Source organism: Podarcis filfolensis (assembly GCF_964270895.1).
Source record: "Podarcis filfolensis genome assembly, chromosome: 9".
In the NCBI taxonomy this organism is placed as follows: domain Eukaryota; kingdom Metazoa; phylum Chordata; class Lepidosauria; order Squamata; family Lacertidae; genus Podarcis; species Podarcis filfolensis.
Genome location: NC_139610.1, coordinates 57,647,813 through 57,665,474, shown reverse-complemented (window position 1 = coordinate 57,665,474; position 17,662 = coordinate 57,647,813). Strand labels below are relative to the sequence as shown.

Genomic DNA, 17,662 nt, shown 5'->3' with positions numbered 1-17,662 from the left:
CCAAGCAAGGTACAGATCTAATGACAGTACAAAACTATCAACTGATTTCCCTCTCAAATAACGACTATAAACTTTTTGCGGACATTTTGGCAAATAGATTAAAAAGGATTTTGAAGGGCACAATTCATGAAGATCAAGTGGGGTTTCTTCTAACTGATAACCACCTAACTGATTGGGTACAGTACCATCAACTGAATGACATTTAAATTAGATAAGATAAAAGGGTTTGCTACTGTGAAATATCGAAACTTGAGAAAGATCTACTACAAAATAAGAATAAACTACTTTCTAAAATGTATAGACTGCTATTGGATTTGGAAGTGATAGAGGAGGAGGTTAAATCAGTGATGATTCAGTGGTCTAAAGATTTTGGTTATAATATTCAGATTGCATCCTGGGGAAAACTTTGGAGAAATGACTTAAAAGTTTACAGCTTGCTACACCTTAAAAAAAAATTACATGAAGATGTTCTATTGATGGTATATTACACCAAGCAAGCTGGCAAAAATGTATAAAACCAGCTCAAATCTTTGCTGGAGATGCAAAGAAGCAGAGGGAGCAATGTACCACATGTGGTTGAAATGTAAAAAGAAAAGAAAAACTTTTGGGAAATTATTTATAATGAGCTAAAAAAATGTTCAAATTAACTTTCATTTAAAAAAAATATCTAGAAGCCTTTCTTTTGGGTATCATTGCTGCAGATATCCCGAAGTAACTCAGAAAGGTATTTATGTAGGAAACTACTGCTGTGAGAATGTTAACAGCTAAATGGTGGGAGGGAGATAAAATACCAACTAAACAGGAATGGCTGGTGAAATTATGTGAATATGTAGAATTGGCAAAGATGACAGGAAAAATTAGGAATCAGTCAAACCAAAGGTTTAACATAGAATGGGATGTATTCAGATTATATGTAAAAGAACATTGTTCTCAGATGAATTCTTTGATATGCTTTGAATAACTTCTGCAATGTTATAAGCTACAAAGAATATGGTTAAACAATGATAAGAATATACAAACATGCAGTTATCAATGAAACGAAGGACCCATACTAAGTAGCATAGAAATCTCAATATATGGAAGAACTTTATTCTTTATGTAATATTTTCTTTGTATGTGAGGTGATTTGTTTTTTTTTTCTGTTCTTTTTGTGGTGAAGGGACTTAATATTTAAAATAAATAAAGATTATTTTTTTAAAAAAAGGGGGGAGACTAAACTGCAGCATCACTAAAACAGCAGGCCAGATGACCCGGATGCAGAAGAAGATAGAAACACCATAGCAGAGGTTTTGAAGGAGAACCATGAGCTCCGTGAAGACCTCCAAACCCTCCAACAAAAACCAACATCTGTTCAGACTGCCAGTGGCCAGAAGCTCCACAGTGGCCAGCGGGCCCCTGCACCAGACAGCCTGGAGTCCCCCTACGACTCCAGTCAATCTAAGACTCACAGGCAAATGATCGTCACAGATGAGGAAGACTCATATTCTGAGGTCAAAGTGAAAGATCCACAGGTATTCCTCAGAACATCCAGTAGGAGAAATCTGGGGTGCACCTGCCAAGGGGCCTGCGCAAAGAAAATGTGTGGCTGCCGTAAGCAGAATACATCGGACACGGAGAACTGCCGCTGTGAGTTAAGGAGGTGCCGGAACCATAAGCCCTCTTACCTGGAAGAACAAGTAGATCTGAAGGACAGCTTCGACCCTGAAGATCCTCCTTCAATAACCAGAGGAGACACTTCTTCCAGAACACCACTTACCAGAGAGAATCATGGCTCCATGAGGTCTAGGGGAGAAAATACTAAATGCTACATCTTTTCTGTACTGGCCAGATTTCCTCCATAGGCTGGTTCAAAGCTAAACACCTGACTGGGGCCAGCTGGGTAGATTCAGGATTCTCAGCTTCATCCAGCCTGCTCTCAGAAATAAAAGCCAGGTTGGCAGGTGCAGATTCTTTCAGAATTAAATGGCAGACTGATGAGGTTCCAGCAACCTGACATTGATAAGCAGCAGCTGAGTGAAGAGGGACAGCTGGTCAAAGTGGAGGGAAAACAGCTCCCTGCTGCAAGGCCCATTTCCACCTGGCCTAGAGGGTGGGCCCCACACTTACTCTGAGCATGTCAAAAACGTTTTAAAATGTTTAAAATACTTGTTAATCCATGGTGTTTTCAATGTTTTTCTTGTTTTTTCTTTTTGTTTTTATGCGCTGTTGTGGGCGGGATGGACGTTTGTTGGGGCTGGGGATTAGTTTAGTATAAATGCAATTATTATTTCAATTAGTAATTATTGTCTTGTTGGTTTGCTGTATAGTTTTATTTTGTTTTAAAGGGGGGTCATGGGGCGCAGAGATTGTGCGAATGAACTTAGTGCTTAGCTTATAGTTTTAGTTGCTATTTTGTTAATGTTTTTAGTATCGTTTATTATAGATTCTAAACGGCGCATTGATTTGTTAATCCTATGACTTGCCGTAACTGTGAGGTTTAGCTTATTTTTTTAGTTGCTGTTAAGGTGGGGGGGGGGGGTTTGGTTGGTTTTTTTTTTTTTTTTTTGCAACTGTTTTATTGATACTCTGTTAATTATTATATATGATGTACTCACCATGTGCTATTAGGTTTTATTATGTTATGGTTATTTATTGGTTGTAAGCCACTTTGTATTTCTGTGCCGCTTTTTATTCAAATGAATTTCAATCAATCAATCAATCAACTGGCAGCTCTCTGACACTTGTTTTTCAACCTAATAAGTGCACGGTTAAGTTCTCTCTATACACAGTTTATAGCATCTTATTGTTTCAGCTGGGGGCCTGCTGACAGTTAAATCTGATTTGCAGTCATGGACTCAGGTGGGGTGGAGAGTACAAGTCCACATTAGATAGTGTGCACACTGCTTGCTTAAATGTATATCAGCCATAAGAAAGTGAGTCGGAAAGTTCTTCGAAACATTCTAAATTTCAGAGGCAAATGCCTCATCCCTAATGCCTATGGAATCTGAAGGAGCTATTAACCAGGGTTATAAAAGCTACAGCACACACACCAAACAGCTGACGGAATCTAAACCGTTCAGCTCTTTGCAACAGTAAAAAGGGCACTAAGAATTAAAGAGGGGAGGCTATTAGAATTCCTCAGTTTCCACCAGGACCTAGAGACACGCAAACCATGCATGCAACACAACTTCTGAATTTCTAGGCTTACTCTCTTCCGGGACCAAGACGATGACAACTCTTAAAGTCAAGCAACCATACAGAAATTCCAACACGAGGCAGTTATGAAAAGGTTGCCATTATAAGCCTCACCACATGGTGGCAGAACGTTAACAAGAAAGCTTCAGCGCTGTGACAAGGAAGAGTCGCCCAAACACACACACACACACACACACACACACAAAAAACCCCTCCACCAAGTTACAAATGGTCACATAAACTTACTCTTGGCAAAGGAAGGGGAGCAGAGAGAAGCCAGGGTAGGGAGCCAGAACAAAATCAGCTTTCACCACCAACTGTGCTGGCTGGGGTGGACAGGAGTGGTTGTCCAAAATATCTTGAGGACACCTAGCTAGTTGGTGAAGGATGCAGATGATCTTCAAGCAGAAGGATGGAAAAATTCTTATTCAGAAACCTACAGTAGCAGGAATGTTTCTTCTGCATACTCACTGTTACAGGCAGACTACGTCCATGTCATTCTCGGGCGTTTGGCCTCATTTCTGGAATGCATGGCCTCTTCAGCTCTACAAACCCCGAAGTTCTCCCACAACTTTGCCATTTTTTGTCCACGCCTGTAACACTATTCTGCCACTCCAGGGCAAAAGGGATTTGTTTCCTTCCCCTTCAGCAGCAGCCCAAACAAAGCTTAGGAGGTAATGGAGGCTCACTGGACTGTGAGACAATGAGAACAGATTTTATATATGCCCCTGGCAGAGCCACTGCAGATGAAGATGGCCACTGGGGACCCACCAGTGTCCCATATTCGGTCAAGGCAGCCATGCTGGGTCTCTTAAGAATGAGGTAATACTGAGGAAATATATTGTTATTTTTAAAGGGACTGCGAGTCTGAGGTTGTTGTCATCCTAACGCCCACCAGGCCTGGTCAGCATGGCTAATGGTCAGGGACTTATAAGTCATGGGGCCCCCATTCTCTGCTTTAATGGCAGCTTTGGGGGAAGGGGTCAATTTAGGCTGTCAATAATCCACTAAAACTAAGAGGTGGCTTGTATAAAGAGGCAGGTTGTTTTGAATTCAGTTCCGATTAAGGTGTCTAAAACGACAATTACAGCAAATTAACTTTTTCCACACGCCACCTTAAGACCCATGTTATCCCTGCCAGATAATGAAAAGAGTTCAACAGATTCCTCCCCACTCCCACCCCAGATGCAACAGGCTTAGTCAAATGCCATCTCCCTGATAAGAGATGCTAAAGTCAATTCTTTTGTAGAAGGCACCTTCAACTTTTGCGCTTTTCACTGATGCTTAAATCTAAATCAAATCTAAATACCTATACTCAGGCCCTAAACACATTCACAAAGAACTGAATGCCCATGGAAAAAGAACAAAAAATAACCTATTTAGGATTGTGGTCCTAAAGGGAGTTTTGTATTGTGCTTGTTCCAAAATCCTAATGTCTTCACCTGCCCTGAAAACAGAGGCTGTGAATTATTACTTGTTATTCTTTAAAGCCTTTAGAAGTTCTGTTTAAATAAACTACTACTACTTGAATCACAGAAAAGGACACGAGGGAGGGAGAGATTTTAAAGAAGAGATGCAAGCGGTTTGCAGAGGTACTTGAATAGAGGGGAAATCATTTCTCTCACTGCAAAACAAGGGCTGTGAATTCTCTTATCTCATCCACATCTACGCTAATAAATATGCAAGTTGGAATTGGAAGCCTACTCAGAAACCACAGATACCCAGACAAGTCACACTGAATAGACTCCTAAGGATCATTATAGCAACTACATGCAAAAATGAAAATGGAGGGAAGCGAGCAATCCAGCTGGAGATGGCTTGCCCAAGGGGCTACCTTGAACACCTGCGCAGCTGCCTCAAATACAAGAAGAAAAAGGAAATTGAAGGAATTTGTATTTCCCCCCCCCCATTATGTTTAGCACACCTCCCATTCTTAGTTAAAAAGCTGGTTCGAGACTTCATCCTCCAACTCTCTTACATGTTGCCAACTCAGTGATGAAGGAGGACAAGAGCGGCACATTCCCCCTTAAACCTGTTGATTAAGACATCAAATCCCACCCCTTCTCCCTTGTGGGACAAGGTTGCGAGAGACTGGAAAATAATTACACACGGTTGGTCCCCAACAGAGGGCATTACAGAGCAGATCTTAATCAGAGCTTCCACAGGGAGCCTCATTTCCTGCCAGTAAGCGAAGGAGCCAAGGACTGGGAAAGTGGCTTTCTATTTGACAGGTTCTCTTCCAGAAGGGAGCGCCAGGCCTCCCGTCTGCTGAAAAGGCACGCCGCTCCTTTTGGTGTGCACTGATGAGAGAAATTGCCTCACGTTTGGCAGCGACAGACAGGCTTGTGACATGGAGAATGAAGAGTGGGGCCCAGTAAACTAGGCGGCGATTGAGGTCTCACTGACACAGGCCATTTGCCACAAAAAAGGAAGAAAAGAGCATCCACCAGAGACTCAAGTCAAGGGTGCGCCAGAGAGTCGCAGCTCAACACAAGTTCGGGTTGGGGCTTTCGGAAGCTTTCGTCGGCGAACGGGTGGCTGGAGCTGTTCCCTCTGGAATAAACAACGGTCTGAGGCACTTCCGGCCATTTCAGAACTCGAGACTTCACTGTCACCCACTTCCATATGACTTGGCGCCCACGGGACACACTGGAGCTTTCCGAGAGGTGAGGCTGGCCGGTGTCTCGTGCCGCTTGTGTCGGCGAGTTTACCAGCTGGCTCTGACAGCTTCTATATCGCTAACCAGGTTCTGAGCCAAGCAGATCCCAAATATCTGGAAGACATGAGGTTCAAGTGTTGTCTGGAAGTGGGTCAAATCTATGCACCCAAGAAACCATGTAACCTGGTTCTAGGCAGGCCGTCCGCACCCCATTTAATATGGAGCTGTCCCATTAAAGTGGATTTAACTGCCTGCAGTTAAGAACCACAAAAACAAGGATAGCCTTGCCGGATCAGGCCAAAGTCCAGCATCCCGTTCTCACAGAGGCCAACCAGACGCCTGTGGGAAGGAAGGAAGCAGGACATCAGCATCCTGCCCACCTGGCATTCCCAGCAAGTGGCTTTCAGAAGCACGCTGCTTGTGATACTGGCGGTAATATAGCCATCGTGATTAGTAGCCCTTATTCCTGCATTGCAGGGGGTTGGACTAGATGACCCTCAGGGTCTCTTCCAATGCTACAATTCTGTGATAGCCTCTCCATGAATTGGCCTAATCCCATTTTAAAGCCATCTAAGTTTGGTGTGCTTTCTGTGAAGAAGCGCTTCCTTTTGCCTGCCCTGAATCTCCCACCATTCCACTTTAGCGGATGCCCCCCAGCTCTAGTATTTTGAGAGAGGGAGGAAAAACACTGCGCACAGTTTTACAGACCTCTGCCATGGTTATTATTTATTAAATCTGTTAGTCGCTTTATCTTGCCCACGGCAACCCAAAGCGACTTGCAACTTACGTTTTTTTTCCCATATTAAAAAGTCCCAAACACTATGTGATACGGATTGTAGCCAAAGGGCAGGCTTCAACATTGTGCTCTTCCAATCATTCTGTCTACACAAGCATTCCAGTTTGCCAGACAGAATGGCCTCCCCTCGCTCTCCTTCCTCCTGCATGTTGTCCTGGGGGTTCTCCCACCCCACCAGAGCCAATTTTGGGGGAGGTGAGCTCTGTTGCACAAGCAGAATCCTTCCACTGACAGGACTAGGTAGGTGAATCCCACCCAGGTGATCTTTTTCATCCCTTGCCTAGTATCCAGGAAGGATATTGGAGCAGACTTCCACAGGCCTTCCGGAACATTCCAAATGCACAGCACTACAGGGGCTTCTCATAGCTACAGAAGCCAGAAGATCCACAAGATGGGAAACAAGCTGGTGTCCACCATTAATTCCAGTCTTGTTTAGGTTACTTGCCAGAGGGACAACCCTTGGCTTTTACAAGAAGCAAGTAGAAATCACTTCCTCCTATTTCACATCAAGCGTGCAAGCGGATTAACCACGTGGGACTGAAAGCTATGAGATGAAGGACATCAAGGTTGTCGTGAGGAAGAGAACCACATATACTACCTTGAGCTCCTTAGAGGAAAGGCAGAACACGAATGCAATCAATCAATACCTGCAGTAATGCAATCCCAATGAATATGCCAGCCACTATAGTGAGGTTCTCTTGCAGCCATTTCTCAAACTGGGGGACGCAACCTTTCGTGTAGATAACAATCTGCTGGTCAACTTCCTGGAGGCAACAGCAAATGGGAAAAAAAACACACAGATGAAACCATGCAACCCTTCCCTTTGGATTCCACCTTCTTTCCCATCCTCTCTCACAGAAGTTACACCGAGTGAAATGCGCAGGGACTTACTGGTTTTTGCCTGGCATCGTAGCCGCACTGAGTATTGATGACATCTTCCTAAAAATGAGAAAACACAAAAAGGCATTGGTAAATTTCTCCTTTCATCCTGCCAAATGTCCATGGTCTGAAAGCAGGGAATCTGCAGTCCTCCAGCAGCTGACTCCCATCAGCCCCCAACTAGCAAGGCCAATGACCAGGGACGATAGATGCTGTATCTTAAATAGTACATCCCATCTCTCTTATTTGCAGATTAGAGTCCTAATCTTAATACAAAGCTAGCTGCATCTTAGCAGGGCTTAATTATGGACACCCAAGCATGCCAAGTTAACGAGTTCGTGGCTCTATAATTAGCACTGGCATCACCTCTTCCCCCCCCCCCCCCACTGTCTTTATTACTCATCTAGTAGGATTAGACAACTAGTTTGGTGACTGGCTGCAGCCCATTATAGATGCTTGCAGGTAGCCTGGCAATAGTCACCTCAAGAAGGTGAAAGGTGTATTGACAGGCATAGGATATCCTGACTCTGCAAAGCTTTTGTGCATGCTTTGAGCTGGCAGCAAGACATAGGTCCATTAAAGAGGACCAGCACACATTCACACAGAGTTCTTTTAGCATAAAAGGCAGCCTCCCGTTTGCATGAAGCTTTCCCCAGGGAATAGCAGCGCTGCCAGCTGACTTACAGCAGGATCCTTAGTGCAGCAGGAAAAGGGCACCCCGCAGCGCTCTCGGCTAGCGTTGGTGTCTGTGCAGTTGAAATAAATGTTGAGGTTCCAGTCATCTGCTCCAAAGGCTCCGCAGCACTGCCACTGGAGGAAAGCCAACAATTATTACAGGCGGAATCACCACTACTGCTAGATCTCTCTGCCGCTTTACTGGAGAAGGAGAAAATCTATTGTGTCTTGGTTGAGACACAAGCCAAGAACAACCAGTGGATTTGCAAGCTACTGTTCTGGGTAACAGCATGTCAAGCTTTTCCTATGTTGAAAAAAACACGCAGAAGTATTGGGTGCCTGTTATCGTGCATGTATAACTTCATTTCTCACAAATCCCCAAAATTCATTGAAGAAATTGTATGTGCAGCAACAGACCGGACAGACAGGGCAATCTTACTTAAAACCACAGTTTTCGGTGGTTTAAGATGATGCAGAGGAAATCCACATGGGAAGCTGCCACACAGAGTCAGCTGGCCACATGGAGAAGCAAATTGTTTGATGCAACCCACAGTGGTGAATTTATATGCACTGGGCATATGAAATCAAAGCCTATGCACTGGCTTCTTCCCATCTTTACTATATACGCTTCTGATGTTTATGATGTACAAATAAAAAGCTAGACTCTATGGAGCCTTCAGGGGGGAAACTATTTCACTTTACCCGTCTTGAGCAGGATGTTTTGGACTGCACATTACAGGGTTTCATTTTGGCTTGCTTTCCTCACAACTGCAGCAATAGGCTTTCTAACCTTGCCCTTGGACAAAAAAATATTCTATGTCCAAAAGCATAGCAACAATCTAGTGTTTCTCATTCTGCCATGAAAATGGGGAAAACATTAAGTCACCTGAAAGAAGCATGGTCAAGAATAGTACATTGCCATAAAGACTAAGGTTGTATCCAACTAAGTAGTCTCTTTTATGCAAGGACCGAAATGGAAATTCCCTCCTTCTCCTCCCTCTGCACACCTCACAACTTTGTTCTACAGACTCCCCCCACCAACCCTCCAGAGCAGACTTAGGTGGGCACACTTGAGGAGGAGAGGGAGCAGAAATTCCATCGTGCAAGCAGAAATCCTTGCACAAGACGAAGAACTCGCCTGGATGCAATACAAAGCATTTCCTAATAAAGTTAATTACTCTATTGCTTAGTTGCAATCATAAGCGCATTACTCACAAGGAACAAGCTTCGCATTGTTCCATAAAACGTTTTGCTTGCTTGGCGCCTTTCAGAAATAAAGAGCTGAGAAATGAAAATGGAAACAGGGGTGGAGGAAGGTACATTCCCTTCAAAATCAGGGACTGGGGACATGTGGCCCTCCAAATCCCAACAGTCCCTGCCAACATGGCCAATGATCAAGAATGACGGGAGTTGCGGGTCAGCAACCTCTGGAGGAACACGCCCCTGCCATAAAGCAAGCAAAAGCACTTACATATTCTTGCGTGAAATCTATGAGGTTTTGCAAATCAATGTCATCTCTGTATGCTCGGATGTTGTTGTTGATAAAGAAGTACAGCTGGTCCTTGATCCAGTCTTTGAAGACAAATGCCAGAACACCAGCCGTAAGTTCCAGGAAGAAAATGATTCCTAGGAATACTGAAAACTGCAAAGATGAAGAAGAGGAGTAATTTTAGTAAAGTCATTTTTGTAAGGCCTTCGATTATTTGGCTTCCGCGACAAATCTTTAAGACACGGCACCGTGCCAAATGAGCACTTTGAGAGCAGAGCACCGCAGCTGCCCTGCGGCTAAACAACATCATGTGTGCTGATCGTGTCAGACGCGGAATCACCACTCACTGGGTTGGGGGCCACTATTCTGAGATCAGGCTTCAGACCAAGTTAGGAGAGCTGTGTGCAGTTGGTTGTGCAATTCAGCTTCCCAATGAATCATAGGGTGATATCTCATATTAGTCATTCTCTTGAGTAGGCCCACTGAAATGAATAGACTTCAAGTCCACTAATTTTAAAGGGGGCAGTGGTGTAGTGCAGGGAGGGGGTCAAAGGGGTAGTGGCCATAGGTGCAAAATTCTATGGGGGGGCGCAGCCAGACACCCCCCACGACAGGCTCCCTCAGTGTGGCTGAGCTCCTGTGACCTTCTGGAGCCATGGGGAGGCAAGCCGTGCCAGGGCTGGGCCTTCACACATGGATCAACCTACAGAGTCCAGATCTGAGTTAACTCAGAGGAAAAAGGCACCTAGAAACCAAATCCCACAAAGGAGTCAATCCCACCTCAAATGAGTCAAGTCCTCTTAACTAAGTTCACCTTTCTGAGCCATACAATGGTTATGCTGTCGCTTAACTGACAGAGGCCATACGCCTCTGAATAATAATATCTGCTGTGTGGACAGAGCTGTTGTGCTCAGGTTCTGCTTTCAAGCTTTCTGTGGGCCTCTGGCCTGATCCAGCAGCACTCTTGCGGTGTTCTGGATTTAAAGCCCAACATTTCCAACAAGCCTTCCCAAGGAAACAACAAACTAGCGTGCAAATCTACTCTCACTGCAAAGGAGATATACAGTATTCTTGGAAGTTTTATGGCTTGTGAGAACTGTAATCTGGCAAGGGGGTTAGAAATTCTATAACCACCACAGCTCCCTTATAGAATTACAGTTCCCAGGATTCCACGGAGAGAAGGAATGAGTATTAAGCATGTTTAAATATTCACTGGAAATAGGCCCATAGGAATTGGGCAGTCAACGGAAACATATGCGCAAACACACAATTAGGTTGAGGAGGTAGAAAGGAGCTAAATGACTTCATAGGTTTGATTCTGTAACTGTGGATTACATGGGACAATTTCCAATCACTAATATAGAGGATTCTGCCTTAGAGCAGGGGCGTAATCTTCCTTCCCCTTTTCAGCCTGTGAGAAGCAAAAATACTCTCAACACTGTCAACAATTGGCACAACATATTTGGGCTTATTAAAGACACTGGCTATGTTCCTACATCATTGCAAGCCATAGTTGCTGACCTATGACCATTTATTGAAATCAATAAACCATTGCAAGCTGTAAGGGAACAACAACCTATGATTTAAGCCTGATTAGTTTGTTACTCATTAGCTTGTTGATGAGTAACGAACACTTATCCCAAGTTTGGACATAATTGGAAGCTAAGCTTAATTGCCGTTGCCTCGTTTGCTTCCCTAGCCTGAGACACAAGAGGCGACAAGTGAGGGCAATCAGGTAGTGTACACTAACGCACTACTTAGTTCCCTATAAACCGTGATATGCCGGCAACTGAATGCAGCCAAAAATATAAAACAATTTACTCTTATAAAATACTTTACTCATATAGAAAAATTAGAAGGGTTTTTTTTAATTAAAAATGTTTGAAAGGAAGGAAAAGGTAAAGTCCTAGTGCCTATTATTATTATTATTATTATTATTATTATTATTATTAATTACATTCGTATACCGCTCTTCATCTGAAGATCTCAGGGCAGTTCATAGCAAAAAAAGACAAGGTAAAAAGACAAAGTACATAATGGAAACAAAAACAAAACAATAACACCCCCACCCCCACACAAATACATTTTAAAGGCTATATAGGATGTTAATCAGCCCAATGCATGGTTGAAGAGAAATGTTTTACACACACACACCAACAACAACAACAACAAACAAACAAACATACAAAATTGTACACAACAACAATATCAAATCCAGATTCTCCTAAACCTATGACTTCCCTTCCCCGCTGGTTCCTTAAATTGCCTTATCAATTGCATGTCATTTCTATGAGAAACCAAGCCTTTGGTGTCATTGACCCGGTATTGTGGAATATTCCGCCAACAAAGATTCAGCAAGTACCTTCTGTTTGAACTTTTAAATGCCTGCTGAAAACGTTTCTATTCCATCAGACTGATGAGGGTAATTAAGAATACATCTTTCCATAACAGTTACCTGATTCCTGACTTTTAACATTTTTATATGCTTTCTTTGACTGTATAATTTTATGTATAACTGTTGTAAACTGATCTGATTGGTGTGCTGTTTTTTAATGGACAGCAGCTCATAAATATTTCAATGAGTAACTACGGGCAAATACAGTGGTACCTCGGGTTACATATAATAATAATAATAATAATAATAATAATAATAATAATAATAATAATTTATTATTTATACTCCCCAGCCACTCTGGGCGGCTTCCATAGAAACCAAAAATACAGTAAAATATCACACGTTAAAAACTTCCCTGAACAGGGCTGCCTTAAGATGTCTTCTGAATGTCAGGTAGTTGTTTATCGCTTTGACATCTGCTGGAAGGGCGTTCCACAGGGCGGGCGCCACCACCAAGAAGGCCCTCTGACTGGTTCCCTGTAGCTTTGCTTCTCGCAATGAGGGAACCGCCAGAAGGCCCTCAGCGCTGGACCTCAGCGTCCGGGCAGAATGATGGGGGTGGAGACATACACTTCAGGTTACAGACTCCGCTAACCCAGAAATAGTACCTCGGGTTAAGTACTTTGCTTCAGGATGAGAACTGAATTCGTGCTCTGGCGGCACGGCAGCAGCAGGAGGCCCCATTAGCTAAAGTGCTGCTTCAGGTTAAAAACAGTTTCAAGTTAAGAACGGACCTACGGAACGAATTAAGTACTTAACCCGAGGTACCACTGTATTGATTTAGGCACATCTAAATGATGCGCAATCGTGTACATGGCACCGAACCAGGAAGTAGCCCCAAAATGTCATAGAGGTGTTACAAAAAGGGGTGGAATGTGATGGGGCGGGCAGGCTTACGGAATGTTCGCCCCGCGCAAAACGAGGATTGTGTGTAAATAAAATCAGCATCAAAACACAGCTTTCCCTGAAATTGGTCCTTCAAGCAGGAAATGGCTACAGCCAGCTGCACAGGCTACTTACAAACTTGAGAAGGAAGGTGTTCTCTCGCAGGGCTCCAATGCATCCTGCAAACCCCAAAATGAACATCACTCCTCCTACCACGAGGAAGAGCCAGACTGGATCGAAACCTCCCAAGTCGGTGATGGAGGAGATGTTGGACAGCACTCCCTGGGAGGTTGGAGAGAAGGTAAGAGAAAGAAAGCACACCAACAGGTGACAGATGCATCTGGTTTATACAGTGCCTAAGCTGTAGCTTTTTGACTTGTCCTTCTGACGGTAAGAGAAACCAAAACGGACACTAACACTTTACATTTATTTCCAGGAGAGATTGATACTGTTTGTGCAAAAGTGATGTTTCCTGTCAGTTCTTTGTTTGCACTCAAATGCCACCGCACAAATGCCGTCAAGCGCACAGTCGCATCCTGTGTGAGGGAGTGACAGGACATGTCACTCAGTGCATCATGTCTGTAGAGAACAGGTTTGCCAAGACGTTAGAGAAGCATTAAAGGGGAAGGAGAGAGACCGGTGAACTGATAAGTTTGAAGTGCACAGGACTAGGGCTGTTGAACCCATTAAGGCATTTTGTTGATCAATCATTTGCCCCCTCAGTCCATTCATTAGTTATATTTTAGCAAGTCCAAACATGTTGTGAACCCTGTGTGAAGCTGCCTTTTCTGAGATATTGAGCGAAGTGAAAAACAGCTTACAGTCTTAACAAGCAAGCTAATGCAGAGCCAGTTTATACAAAGCAATACACCAGCCTTTCTCAACCTGGTGCCCTCCAGATGTTGGCTGCACTGCAGCTCCCAGCATCCCTGACCATTGGTCATGCTGGCTAGGGCTGATAGAAATCTACTAACATCGTCTGGAATGCCCTATTGTCCGTGAATCTGTCTATAACCCTGTTTCAAAGACATCTAAGTGGGAGGCCATCACCACAACTAGTGGTAAGGACCAAGGAACACATCCTTGCTCCTCCACTCACACAATGGTAACTGCACAATCCCTGTACAGGCCTCCTAAATAACTTAATGCTGTATTAATTTATTTAAACAACAACAGAGGGGCGCCAGAGCCCAGTTTCTTAATCCTAAATTCATGGGTATAAACGACAGCGGAAGGAAGGCAATCTACACGTGCTCATTATTCCAGTTCAATACTGGTGGTGGTTAACTCCTGGAAAAAATGTGTTTTCAACTTTGAGAAGCGAGAGCAGGAGAAGGGCTGGGAAGGGAATGGTGGGCTGTCCATTTGCCACAGTTTCCTGTTTAGAGAGCAACAATTAAAAAATAATAATCTTTAACTATTCTGCTTTTGTGCCTGTCAAGCACAGGAGCTTTTATGAAACTCCAAGTTTGAACTATCCTTGGAAAAAACAACAAAATTTATTATTATTATTAAGTTTGAACCATCTTAGCTGCAGGGCACACCTTCAAGCAACCAAGGTTCTATTTTGACAGGACGTTGTATAATAAAAATACTGGCGTTCCTTTAAGGTGAATAAAGCAAAGGAAAGCAATATATTTTAAAAACAAAAGCAAATGTTTGCATTGCGCTGTGTGCAGAACTACAGTGTTTGCATGAGTGTGTATAGCAAGTGGGAGCAAAGCACTGGAGTTATGTATTAATCACCCCCACCCCAAATTATCCTTGCATGCTAAGCTATAGCCTAGGGATATTGGTGCTTCCCTAAAGATGGGAGAGGCAGAACAGAGTTTCCTGGCTAATCTCCAGCTCAGCTGTTCACTGAGCTCCTTCACCCTCTTAATAAGGCTGCAAAAGGACAAAACTCCAGGGGAGATATCTGACCTACATCTGCACTCCTGAAACAGTCTCGGTCCAGATTTGCTACAGGAGGTAAAAAAAATAAAGGGGAGGAAGGAGAGAAGAACCCCAGGAAGTGAAGAAGCAAGCCAAATAAACTGACTTAGAGCTTCTTGTTTACACTCGGAGCTCTCCCTTTCAAGCCACTGTGATGTGGTCATTATCTGAATGATGAGAGCTTAACATATATCCAGACTCATATTTAAAAACAGCAAGAGGGGGGAATTCTGTATGTGGGAGCCAAAGGCAGGAGACATATTGCAATAACTATTTGGGTCAGGGGGGAGAGAATGAGTGGGGGTTTGAACAAGGGTTCTTGGTAAAGTTTATTCTAATTCGATCACAAAGTTGTAGAGCTGGAAGGGACCCTGAGGATCATCTAGCCCAACCCCCTGCAATGCAGCTGTCCCATTTGGGATCAAACCCGCAACCTTGGCATTACCAGCACCATGCTCTAACCGACTAAGCATGCAGGGCAAAAGCTGCATTTGCACCAAAAGTCAGCCCTAACCAATTACCTGGGCACCCTCAGAATTAAGAGTCCAAGATCCGGTAAGTATTCCCACCAGTTTGGTTTCTTTCCCCTTGGGAGACAGGGGAGATAACGAATGAGTCTCATCATGCCCTCTGGTGAGGCCCAGAATCTCAGTGGGAACATTATCCACTTTGGTAGTTATGTGCTTATATGAGCTTTCATGCCATATAACCTCTGGAGCAGACTATCCAGTTTTTTTAAAAATAATAATAATAATATTAAATTATGAGCTGGTAGGAAGCACTACAAAGGACCCATGAGCAGGATCAGGCTCATAATGCAAAATCGGAAGGATAAACACCCACCATCCATTATTCAACGGTCTGAGGTCTGTGCTGCCCTTTCTACATTGCAATGTACATCTTATAATCGTCAATCTCATTTGGATGTCTATTTGGACACATGGACTGCCTATATCAATACAAATGTTGAAATTAAGAGTTGATTACTATTCTTATTGAGGGACGCGGGTGGCGCTATGGTCTAAACCACAGAGCCTAAGGCTTGCTGATCAGAAGGTCGGCGGTTCGAATCCCCATAATGGGGTGAGCTCCTGTTGCTCGGTCCCTGCTCCTGCCAACCTAGCAGTTCGAAAGCACGTCAAAGTGCAAGTAGATAAATAGGTACTGCTCCAACAGGAAGGTAAACGGCGTTTCCGTGCGCTGCTCTGGTTCGCCAGAAGGGGCTTAGTCATGCTGGCCACATGACCTGGAAGCTGTACACCAGCTCCCTTAGCCAGTAAAGCGAGATGAGCGCCGCAACCCCAGAGTCGTTCACAACTGGACCTAACAGTCAGGGGTCCCTTTACCTTTACCTTACTATTCTTATTGCCAATGCGAGCTGCTTGTCACAGACTGGCTGGACACAGAGGAATTGTGGGAGGCACCAGCTGGGGAACCCCCCAAGGAACAAAGGCTCAGAGCCTGGAGATTGGTGCTAGAGCGACAATGGGTGGTCAGAGGGAGAAGAGGGAGACGTTGTTAGACTCCAACTCCCATCAGCCCCAGCCAGCACAGCTGATGGCCTGCTGATAGTACCACATTGGTTATCCCTGTTCTAGGGAGCTCCTTCTTGTGTTCGCTCCCCCAAAGGTACCAAAGAAGGTTACTCTCTCTTGCATTAAAATTAGTTCTGCAGCTGAAGACATCTCCCTCTCCCCAAGAGACAAGAGAAATGTGTGCAGACAAATTCAGCAACCCTTTTATGGAGAGACTGGCTGAATGTCGTTAGGAACTGAAGCGCCAAGGCCTGTGAAGCAGAGTGTAAGGGCTATCCGTACATTCCCCAATGCGCTTTCCCTTGCTGTTGTCACCAAGGGGCTACAAAATGTTTTCTCCCCACCATTTTCACTGCAATCAAGGGAAGTTTTGGGGTGAGTCCGAAGTGAAAAAGAATGTTCTTTTTTTAAAAAAAATGAATAAAAATAAAAGCGGAAAGAAGGGAGCGTTGGCAGTCTCCTGAAGGCAGGCAGAAATCTAGTTTGGTGGAATGGTGGTTTTCTTCCTTCTGAATAGCAGGTAGCCTTTTCCCATGCATCTGTAGGGCCAGTGAACCCTAACTAATAAATATATGCAGAGCCTGAAAAGAAATCAAAGTACGATGACATGTTGGTTTTTAATGGGCCTGGGCTTTCCTCGCTCTCCCTTCTTTGACACTCACAATGCAACATTTCACCCTGCTCCTAACCAACGTAGCTTTTGCAGGGGTAGCAAGACGGGGCAACAGAAGTTATTTAAAGGGCCCTATTCATTGGTTCGTATTAGCGCTCCTTCCCACCCCCTTTCAAAAAACAAAGAACCACTCCTGCATCTCATGGGAGGTGCACAGGTTTTGTCTGAAGGTCTGAGAAACACATGTCACCAGCTGGGAGCCATGCTTGCTTATTCCTAACCCATACTTCTGTCACAGGGCTTAAAGTTTAAAGACAAACAATTAAAAGAGCAACGACAACCAGAAAACGGAACTAAAATTCCAGCATCAAACAGATCTAAAGAAATAATCTTTAAAGACCAAGGAAGATAAGAAGCTCCTCATCTGGGAGCAAAAGGCACCGGAGTCCAAGCTTCTCTGGGGAGAGCCCTTGTAGAACTACAACTCCCATAATACCTCACCATTAGATGGGAAAGGTTGGTGTGGTGGGATGGAAATGCACAACATCTGGAGGGCCACAGCTTTCCCCATCCTGGATGCCACAGGACAGGGCAGCCCTCTGCCCAACCACCACACTCAATATGGTG

At 44.1% G+C, this 17,662-nt stretch overlaps 1 protein-coding gene across 2 annotated transcripts in view; it reads right to left on the bottom strand.

Moving 5' to 3' along the window:
* TSPAN5 (tetraspanin 5) overlaps nt 1–17,662 on the bottom strand; it is an 85,724-nt gene that overhangs the window by 6,173 nt on the left and 61,889 nt on the right. Inside the window, exons 3-8 of one of the 2 annotated variants that reach the window (XM_083571890.1) lie at nt 13,088–13,234; nt 9,655–9,825; nt 8,193–8,318; nt 7,521–7,568; nt 7,277–7,393; nt 1,105–5,947 (exon numbers count right to left, since the gene is read on the bottom strand). In XM_083571890.1, the coding sequence (XP_083428016.1) occupies nt 5,882–5,947; nt 7,277–7,393; nt 7,521–7,568; nt 8,193–8,318; nt 9,655–9,825; nt 13,088–13,234 (675 nt within the window). In that variant the 3' untranslated portion in view covers nt 1,105–5,881. Of the gene's footprint in view, nt 1–1,104; nt 5,948–7,276; nt 7,394–7,520; nt 7,569–8,192; nt 8,319–9,654; nt 9,826–13,087; nt 13,235–17,662 lie in introns of those variants that run through there. The other variant, XM_083571891.1, reaches the window with a different exon arrangement.